The following is an 11141-nucleotide window of genomic DNA, read 5'->3' on the forward strand; positions in this document are numbered from 1 at the left end:
GCAGTCAACACATTGCACCACTTTGAGGAACTGCAAAATATAAAATGGGTGATTCATGGCATAGGCAATAATTAATCCCCCTGCACAGAATAAATATTAACGCTCTGGAACAGGTAAGTCAAGGCATCAACTCAATAAACACATATAAGCATCAACTTAGATAAACCCAGGTAAGCTGAGGTAGCAATACAATAGACGTACACAGGCAATAACATAAGTAAGTTCTGATTATAGACAGTAAACACATATAGGTAATGAAGACATATAAACCCATATAAACCCCCTTAAGGAGTACCCATAACTATATTAACCTTTATAGTATGAAGCAACATTAATCACAAAATATAGGGGTGCACTCAGCACCCCACAGGGTGTTCCCTGGAGCCCTTTCCCTTTAAGGTCCCAGGATGTGGACACGCCCTCTCCCACAATGGAGGAGGGTGGAGGCTGCAGACCCTCTTCTCCCAAGCCCACCTCCCCTGTGAAACCCGCTCCCACTCTGAAGCAGCCCAGGCTCGTTCCCTGGTGGCCAGTCCCGCAAGGGCCTCTCTCTGGTGGTGCCTCCAGTTCCTCTTGATGGCTTGGTGCCCCACACTGGGCACCCAGGGCACTTCTACAGGAGTCAAGCCCTTACTGTCTCTGGTTCCCCGGCTTCACCCTGGGGGTCCTTCCCTTTCCCAGGCCCTGCTCTGGGCATTGGGGTTCTTTTTTTAATGCTGAGCCACACTGTGGAGCTCTGGTTACCTGACCTAGAGCTGGGGCTAACTTGAGCAGCCTCAAGCCGCTCACGTGGTTGACCTGCACACCATATGGGGCCCAAGCAGCCTCAAGCTGCTCCCAGGGCCAGCTCTCTGTGCGCCGACCTGCACACTGCATGAGGTCTGAGCAGCCTTGAGTTGCTTCCAGGGCCAGCTCTCTGTGCACCGATCCATGCACCACGCACCTAGCCGCTTGCCAGGTTCACAGGATCAAGCCGCCTTGAGCGGCTCCTAGACCCTGAGCGCCATGTGCTAATCCATGCACTGTTGAGGCTCAGGCAGGGTCTCAAGGATGGTCTTCGGAGCTCCTGTCTCCTCGCCGTCCCTTGCCACATCTTCTCCCCAGCATGCTGAGCACGCTCTCCTTTTATACGCTTCAGGGGCTCCGTCCCCAAAGTCCAACAGAACTGCCTTACTGCAGTCCACAGTCCGGTCGGGGAGCTCTTCTCCCCCACACCTTTGGGAAAGGGGCAGTGCCTGCTTTCCCCCAGCTTGTCCCTGATTGCTGGATTGGCTCCACCAATTGAAATTGAGGATTCTTGAGCCCCTGGACATGCTGGAGCTTGATTGGTTAAGTCTGTCACATTACTATCATTTGGGATAATCAATTTTTCTGGATAATCAAACACCAAATATGAAGTGCTAAAAACTATAATGACTGTACTGTACAGCAAACAATAAAAAAAACAAGAAATAAATGTATGGTCCTGTGTAATGTTTTAAAATGTCAAAGCACTAGTAAATACAGTGTACAGTAGTCCCACTAGCAAGCAAGATTCAGCTGTTGACTGATAGTTTTGTTAATACAAAACCTTCTGATTGAGTTTCTAAATTATTGATTTCCACATAATCAACTCTTTACTGTAACTGCAAATGGGCCATATCAAGTTCATGTACAGTAGACAGCTGTTATACAAAAAGACTTTTTGCCTATTGCTTTTAATCTTAAACTCCATTTTGTATTGCTCTGTAGCTTGACGTAAGTGCTCAACTTTTGTATGCTGTATGTGTGAGAGAATGGGTGAGGCTGTGTCTGTGGAAAAGGAAAACATCAGCTGGCGACTGGCTGAAGAATGCAGACAGATAAAAGACCAAAACAAGAAGAGTCCACCCCATAACAGCGAGAGAAAAATGGCAATCTACCTTCAAGGAAGAACACAATGATAACACAGCAAAAGCCCAGAGGCCTGGGTGAATTGACAAGGCTATAAAAGATCAGGCGAGACGTATCGATTTTGGGTCTTGTTCTGCACGTCATCCTGGAGCATCGGTTCATCTGATGAGATGGAACGGCAGGAGCCCGGCTCCTACTTATGATCAACTTGACTGGCCACTAAGTTGACCTGAGCACTGATAAGACTGGTAACGTATACCAGCGCAGAACAGAAATTGGGGTATGAATGCAGGGTGTGCGCGCATGTGTATTAAGCGCTTAATCAATAAATGCAGCATCTTGCCTTATTCTCCCTCATACGTTTGAGCAATTGGCAATCTCAGCATAATATTTCTCAGCATAGTGCTTTTTGCTGTACTGACTCAGATTGACAGTGCTTCCTGTTGAATCTCTATCATTATTCTTGCAAAGACAACCAAGGTATGTTGTGCACTTACAGACATGTCACTTAAATCTATCACAAACTCCATTTCTTTGCAGATGTGTTTGCTTCCCAATACTGTGCACATATGCTTGTCTTTTAATTTTGCCAGGGAGGACCTAAGATGATGGACATGTGGAAAATTTTACACATTTCAGGTGACAGCCCGCTTCCTGAGGGGAGCCAGGGCCCTTGTGCCCCCATGCACTCAGTACCTCTGATTGTGCATTCATTTCAGGTTGAGAGGAATCAATTCAAGGGAGTCTTCTGGCCCTAAGTAGCATCCAACCTTTCTCTTTCCCATATCCACTGTATCTGCTGACATTTAAAATAATGAAAAATCTAACGTCTTATCTCTCCATAGAAAAAGACAAGTATTTTGGTGGTTTCATACAATGTTAATATTACTAAATTATATAGATTAACAGTGCAACAACAAAATGTTCATTCATGTATACCCAAGAAGCAACTCAGAGGAGCCCTGCTACTTTAACCTACCCAGTATATAGGTATTTATTAATAACATGCTTATTAATTAACTTTTCAAATACCTTTCACATTGCAATAATCACAAGGTGGGTCATTTGCCATAATGTAAGTAGGTCATAATCAGGATTTGGCAAGCGGGCTGTTGAGAGTTAGATACATGATGGCTACTTGCCCCCCCTGTCTCTTAAGAAGTCAGTCTAGGGAACATGTAGCTTATCCTTCTTCCTGCAAACAGAAATGGGAGAGTGACAAGTTAGGAAGTAGCATTTCCTAATCTGTGAGGTGCATGGAAGAAGTGTGTATTACTCTGTGCTGGTCTTTAAAAACACACCCCATGTTTGCGGTGACTGGGCACAGGAATGTTTTTATTTTCATTAAGAGGTACTCAATTTAAAACAGTTCAGCAAATAGTGTAATAAAGGAAGTTTGTACCAGCTCAGCCATCCATTTCTCCCCTTTCTCCTGCCAGTAGTGATCACTTTCTGACCACTATAAACCATGTAGGCCACAATTTTCAAATTGGTACAGGAGACTTAGTCAAGTTATGTGGCAAGATCCTCTGCACAGCTTTCAAAATCCTCCCTATTCCTTCCACAGTTGTTTAGGCCAGGAATAAAGTAAAATTATAGGGAACTGATAGAAATGTAACCATTAAAGAAATTAATACTTTTTGTGAAAAAAAAAAGTCAATATTGAAAAATAGGAACAAATAGGGAAGTGAGAAGAATCTGGTAGACGATGGACTTACAACACAGGCATGTGTTGTTGTCGCTAGGCTTCATAGTCCCCCGTCTTTAATAGCTCTTCTAATCTGTGACTGGATCAGTACTTGAATGGGGAAGATCTAAAAAAAATAATAATTGTTTTTTAAAAGATCAAAAGCAAATCGGGGGCTACAGGAACTAGCTGGAATTCTCCTTTCCTAGTCTTTTAGTTTTTGTCCTGTTGAAGAGTTGCTTGTTTCAATGACAGGGAAAGAAATCCCTGTGTACTGTTTGTGTATTAGATAATCAAGCATTTTGAGATCTTTCAGAATTAGAGAATCTGCATAGTTATCACCACTATTCATCTTGGTAATCGTAAATCTTGTAAAATTCTAGCTAGTAATTTTTATTGCAGTAAAGATTTTGTCTTGGATGAACCTGTCTGAAGGACGTAAGTAAAAAGAAATTGGTTATGTCCTTTTGTTATACATAGCAGCTACTGCTGTACTGACATGTGAGCTCATTTATGTCTTGCATAGCCATGTAACTTTTCTGTTCATTCAAAAAGTGGACAGAGATACTCAGTCCATAAACTCAAGTTCTGACTTTCTGAACCAAAGCAAACCCACGTGGCCAGAGTTGGGTTTGATCACTAAACTGTGCACATAAGACCTGATCCAAAGGTACTCATTCTGTTGTAAACTCAGTTTGGTTTCCCTGACAGAGAAACTTTCTTCCAAATGAAGCCTGTTGATTTTCTTTTTGTCCGACTGATGTCACATGAACTAATCTGTTTCCTCTGCTTGTTTGTGACAGGCTCATTTCATTGCCCTGAGAAAAAGCCCTTCTTCAGTGGAAGCAGCAAACACAGCTCATTTGGTGGCACGAGCTGCAGTTGCCTCTAAGAAATCAGACCATAATGGTGAGCTCTTTTAAAGGTTGTATGGCTTATCGAGCTGTCCTATCTGTAGGAATGCAAGCTTCTGCTAACATGGCCCACTCCACCAGTAATATAACTTCTGTACAAAGTTTATATCTCTGTTGGTAAGTGGGATTATAAAAGAGTAAAACTAATCCATTGCTTTTCCTAGTAGCAGAGTAGATTTATTGGGCCCTCATTGACATTGTTTATTTCATTTTACAGGCTGTGTTGTTATTGTTTCTCAAGGCATCTGGGGTTCTTTTTTTTTCATGATACATATCACTCTGTGTTCTTCTAACTAATCCTTTGCCTTTTATGAGCAGTAGCTAGGTCACTAGAGGGAATAATAAAGGCAGACTTGAAGCCACAGAAGCCTCTAGTTTGTGGTTAGTCATAACCTGATGGCAATTCATGGCTATTTAATCAGGATGTCAATCACAGCATGCATCTAGAGCAATGGATGCTTGCTGTAACCAAAATCTAGGCTTCAAGAGTGACACCTTAATTTTACCATTGAACCTTTGTGCACTTGGGATCCTGCCACTGGCAGTCATTTTTTCCCAACTTAATATTTTGCTATTCTGTGACACTTTCAGTTCTGGTATTTAGTATTGTAGTATTCATTAAGAATATTGCAAATTCCTCAGACTTCACCTACTTCATAATTAATAGTCTCTCAGTGTTGGCTACAGCGGTCACGCCATGCCTGGGCAGCAACACTCCAGTGTATTTGGTGATGGATTCAAAACTATTTTAAGATATGTGATATAGCCTCACAGCTAATAGTTGAGCTAGAAACAGAGAATTTCACTCAGCGAAGTTGAAATGTAACTTAGAATAGGGAGCTCAGCAAAGGTGCTATTTAATATTTAAGCCCAAACTTGTAGCTCTAGATGTAACGTGGAGTGGTGCCACCTGGACCTGCGCAGATCCAAATGGAAAAAAAAGACTGCTCACTTCTCGCAAAGTGAACTCAAGGTACAGTGAAAACTAGGAAATGACTTGAGACAAACCAGGCCCTCCCAGCATAAAAGAAATAATTTAAGTATAAATGACTGGAACTGTTCATAGCTAAAAATTGACAGGCTCTCCCACGGTGTGTCTCCCACCATATGCTGACTATCCATTTTAGTCACATCAGTCATATGTGGGGAGATGGTATTTCAAAAGAGAATGATTTATGTACTGGATTTTCATGGTTTATGAAGTGTCGCTGGTAAAGTACTTTCATGCATATTTTAAAAGGCTGTTTCAGGTGACTGGAGAGAGGAAGGCCATACAAGAGTTGAGGATTGTATATTGATAAAAGGAAAACAAATAGGGTGAAATAAAAACTCTTGCCAGCAGTAGCCAGTTTTGCCAGCCAATATGATGAGCATTAGGAAACTGTTTAGTGTTTCTTCAGGACTCTTTGAATTAACAGGTTTTCCTCCATCTTTTGTTTCATTAGAATAATCTCTCTCTGCCCAGAGTGAAGACATCAGTTACTCTTTTTATGTTTAAATAATATTTTAAGTCTAAAAGACTAGGGGAAATAGATGTAAATTCCTTATGGGGAAAGCCAAATCCTGCAGTCACATCTTGGTTCCTGCTAATCAGAACTGATTACTTGCATTACCCCTTACACCTCTTTTGTCCATGTAGTCATTTCCTTTTCATTTTTCTTCCTGGGTCGTATTACATTGAATCAGGTCAGAGTGGTCCCAACTGGCAAGGGACCCCAGGGGTCAACTTGCTAGCCTAGAGATGTTCCCCTAGCTCAATGTGTTTGGGGGGGGAGGAGGGGGGGGAGAAATGGCTGGGACATGAGGGTGCTCCAGTCAGCAGGCAGCTTCCATACTGAAGCACCCTCATGTCCTAGCCAGCCTGGACAGCATGTACACAAGTATTGCTGCAGAGAAAGAAACTCTGCAGCAGAATAGTACTTGTATTACATTAGATTGTATAGTATAGTACTTGTATTTACAAGTACTTGTGTCTTGTATGTACTTGTATTTACTAACTAACTCCACAGCAGGATAGTACTTGTATTTACAAGTACTATCCTGCTGTGGAGTTAGTTAATTTACTCCAGCCTAACAGGGGCGCACATGTAGACACACAGCCTTTACTGAAGTGATAATTAGTCTACTATGCAGTAAACATCTTGTGTAGACACACCCTGTTTGGATTATTACAAGTTTTATTTCTTTGCTTGTGTAACTGAGTAAAAAACCACCACAACATTTTCGATCTAAGCAAAAATCTTTCAACTTTCACTGAGCATTAGAGTAGAGAAAAGATCTTTGATCATTTTTGCACGCTATGGCCTTGATTCATTCCTATACTACAGCTAAGCTGGGGACAAGGATTTAGGAAGATAAAACCACCTCATCCTGAGGACACCTAATTGCTTCTGTTCCTACTGCAGGTTAGGGCATTCTTCAGGGATGCTTTAACTTATGCCACAGCTGCCAGAGTTGTGCCAGTGTAAAATAGCTAGAACAACCAGTACCATAGCAAGGAAGTTTGGGGCCCAGGGCAAGCCCATAGCAGCAGCACACCCTCACCCCATGCACAGATCCGGGGGGCATGCACCCCCCCATGCTTGCCTGGGGTGCACTTAGTGGCAGGAGCTGCCCCCCACCCCCCGTCCCTATGCCCCCCCAAATTTGCTGTTCATGGCTCCATTCCATGCCCTGCCCTGGCTGGGCAGCACCTATAGTTTCATAGTTTCTAGGGTCGGAAGCACCTGTTGGTGCCCCTTTGTTTTGGCGCCCCCATCCCCCCTCTTGCAACTCCTGATAAGCTTTTTCTGCTTTAATCACTTCCACTTCTGGGGAGCCCCACGCCCCATACTGTGATTATTCCCCTGGTGGGTCTTGGCAACTTGTTTATCAATCTATGGTCTCTGAAGATTAATGTTGCTGACATACTTGCTTTAGATGACTGGACTGGGCTGGAAAACAACATTTTATGACTAAAATGCTGCATAACTTCCAGCACAGATTATTAGCCAGCCCATCTCCGCACAATATACAATTACAAATTTATCTACTTAAAGGATTCTTAAGTGACTTAACTTCTTGGAGCTACTTACAAACATTAATAGATGTACAGAGAGCTTCCTTAAAAGGGTAAGAACAGCTGCTCTTGCTGCAGCCAGAAAAGCCTCTGCAGCCAGACTGTCGTTGCGCTGTTAGGCTGACGGAGGAAAGGGGGAGAAGAGAACCACAAATGTCTCGCATCAGTGGTTCCCAACCAGAAGTGGTCTGCAGATCATGGAAGGCCCTCTTTGCCTGTGTAGTGTTTTCAGTGCAAAGTTGGTGACAAGGACACATGACCATCCACGACAAGTTTTGAGGGGTGTCAGTAGGTCAGTGGCCCAGAGACTTTGGGAGTTTCTGTCTTAGATGATGTCCTGGAAGCTCACAGGCTCTGAGCTGGGATGAACATAGCCAGTCCTGACAGTTAAAGCATTCTAGGAGTGCTTTTGCCAGTCCTAGGGAAGACAACCATAGGAACCAATGGCAGGAACGCTCTGGCTAAACTTACCATATTTACCCAAATCCAAGATGACTTAAGACAAACCCTATAATAACTTGGTTCTATACATACAGTGTTATAAATTTGTAATAATTTTCCATATATAGAATCTATTCAGTGGCAGATTGCCTTAAATCCATCTCCCCCCCACTGCTGTCGCGCGTAAAACAGCAGCAGAGGGTAAGGGGCCAAACCACCATGCTCCCCTGCCACTTGCCCTCTGTGTCTGCCCCCCCTACCCCTCATCCCCCTGTGCCTGCTCCTTGCCACGCATCCTTTGCCCCCCATGCCTGTGCCTGCACCCAACCCTTTGCTCCCACTTGCAGCTTGCCTCCTGTGCCTGTGTCTGAACCTCATCCCCCTGCCCCTTTTCCCCTCAGGCCTGTGCCTGACCCCTGCCACTTATCTCCCCTGCTTCCCTGCCCACTGCCCCACTTACCTCCTGCTACAGTTCTGCTCTTTCAGGGCAGTCAGCAGCAGCGGTGAACCAGCTCCTGGCCAAGCTGGGTTGGGGCTAGAGGGACCAGAATTGGAGTAGAAAGTAAGTGGAAGGGGAGGGGAGGGGAGGGGAGGCAGGCAGTGGGAAGGAATAGGGGGTGGGGCCAGGCTGCAGGTTCACCAACCCTAACCTGTGGCCTCCTCTATATTCCCCAAATGTGTGCCCTTCACCCACCAAATGAGCCATACTGGCCCTGGGTAGGCAGCAGGTCAGCATTGGCTTCAGCCAAAGCTAGAGCTCAGCAGCCACCTGCCCTGAGCCAGTTCTCAAATCTAAGGGGAAGGGGTTTTTTCCCCACACTGACCAGGGACAAAAACCTCATTTTGGATTGAACTAATACAGTGTTGTAGTGAAATATCAGAAGAGACATGATCTGATAGGAAACCAGGTCTCAGAGTATTCAGTACTTTCAAAACTACTGAAAACCTTGAACCACATCCAACAGCAAACTGGATTGCCAGTGCCTACTTGAGCATAGGTGGGATTGGCTAAAACCACCTCCCATTCTTAAGATGGTTCAAGACTAGCCTCAGTTTCTGCATATAGTAGTTGCCAAGTTTGGATGAGATATGGATGTACAGCCCCTTTATGAGGTGACTTACATCAGCCCTTATCTACTTCAGTATGACTTTTTATTCTGCTTCTAAAACATTCCAAGGGTATAACATTCAGAGACAAAAAAAGCCTTGCTTAAGCCTATAAACTAGCATTTATTTCTTACAATCCCATGGCAAATGAAATATCATTTCAGATTTTATAGAACTTTCTGGGTAAGTGCTTCATACAAATACAACCTATTACTGGAATTTTATTCTTGTTTCTTAAGTACACCCCTTCTGATTTCACAGGCAATGAAGCAGAATATTGCTAGTATCCATTCTTTTCCTCTGTGTTCCCTATAAAATGATAACCTGAGCTTGACTAATCTGCCCAGGCAACCAGACTCAAACTTTTCTAACAGCACTTCTCCTCAGCACTGAAAAGCATTCAAGACATTTGCCTTTTGTTTATAGCTTTTTCCATAAATGATATTCAAATAAAATAGTTTGTGGGACAAAGTGTACTTCAGGGTAAACCTTCAAAAGCCAATACCAAAAACAGCTACATACAGGCAGCCTTGTTTGGAATTGTTTCCCTCTTTGCTTTTCAGTGCCTGACACCCTTCCAGTCCATGTTCTTTAAAGAGTATTTGCATACAGATCCTGCACATCACAGCAGGCATCAGTCAAGAAGACATTTCTCTATGTCCTTCTCCTACATGCCATTGCCACAATTGACTAAAAGCCCAATGTCACACGTTAAATAGCTGAATTGGGTCTGTTTGCTATAGATTTTCAGAAGCCGTGTGTGTGTAAAGGATATCACATGCTTTGTTCTTTTCCATATATTAGTATCTAAAATATTTGATTAAAACTGTGATTTATATAATTGCTTATACAGCACCTTTCATCCAGGGATCTAAAAGCACCTTAAAAACATGATGTATGCTTCAGTAACTGAGTTATTTTTCCTATCTTAAATATGATTAAACTGAGGCTGTGGTGCCACAAGGTGAAGGAGGGTGAGGATTTGCAATTGCTCTGCAGTAACTGCCCATGTGCAGGCTCTTACCCCACAGTAGATGAAAGCTAACCCTTGGTATTCATACTACTCAGTGAAAGTGGGATGATGGAGTATTACTGCACATCAGCATTGCTGGATTACTGTAATGCTATAAATAGCTGCCTCTGCTCAAATGCCTTCCCCCCCCCTTAATTCTCAGCTTTCCTCATAGTTTTTACATTAGCATGGATAGTTGTCTATATGCAGCTCATAGGCAGGAGCTGGATTCTGGATTTCACAAGCAGCTGAATGGTACTTTTACATGTTTCATAAAATGTTTTACAAGGGGTGATTTGGTAAGCTTCACACATGTGAAGTACCGTATTTACTCAAATCCAAGATGAGGGTTCCCCCACCCTGTTCAACGTGAGAAAGAAGCCCCTTGTCTTAAATTTGTGTACAAGCGGGGGGAGGAGGAGGGGCACAGTGGCTGTGGCTCTGACTCTAACCCCAAACCCAGGGTCAGAGCTAGAGCCCTAGCCATTGCCCCCAACCCACCTACCCTCCCCAGCCTCTGCTCCTCCCCCCCCGGCTCTTTGCTACCACTTACCTTCCCATCACAGGTCCAGCTCTTCCTGGACCCCGCTTCAGCCCAGGGCAGGGCACACAGAGTACACGCTGCCTCCAGCCCCTGCCCAGCCATGCAGCAGTGGCAGTAGCAATGGCAGCTCTAGCTCTGGCTCCATGGCCAGGGCTGAAGCTGCTGCCACAATTGCTGCTCAGTGGCTGGGGGCAGCAAATGCTCAGTGCTCCCTGCTCTGGGCTGGCAAGCAGAGGCAGAGATTGGGGTGTGGAGGCAGAGGCAGATTAAGGTGTACTGGGGTCCTGGTTAAACCCAAAATTGGAGGCCCTCTTCCCTCCATGGGAGCTGGGCTCCTAGTGATGTCAGGGGAGGCTGTGTGGAACCCGCCAGGCTGGGGTGGGCACATGCCCACCTCTTCTCCCTGCTCCCACTGTGGCACCACACACACACACACACTTTCATAGTTAGTAGGGTCAGAAGGGACTTGAGTAGATCATCGAGTCCGACCCCCTGCCATGGCAGGA

General features: G+C 44.4%; 1 protein-coding gene across 2 annotated transcripts in view; it reads left to right on the forward strand.

Annotated features, from left to right (window-relative positions):
- TTC23 (tetratricopeptide repeat domain 23) overlaps positions 1-11141 on the forward strand; it is a 70752-nt gene that overhangs the window by 38924 nt on the left and 20687 nt on the right. For both annotated transcript variants that reach the window (XM_019504015.1, XM_019504016.1), the window contains one exon: positions 4363-4468. In XM_019504015.1, the coding sequence (XP_019359560.1) occupies positions 4363-4468 (106 nt within the window). The remainder of the gene's footprint in view (positions 1-4362; positions 4469-11141) is intronic.

The sequence above is a fragment of the Gavialis gangeticus genome, unplaced genomic scaffold (assembly GCF_001723915.1).
Source record: "Gavialis gangeticus isolate Ggan-Ray unplaced genomic scaffold, GavGan_comp1, whole genome shotgun sequence".
NCBI lineage: Eukaryota > Metazoa > Chordata > Crocodylia > Gavialidae > Gavialis > Gavialis gangeticus.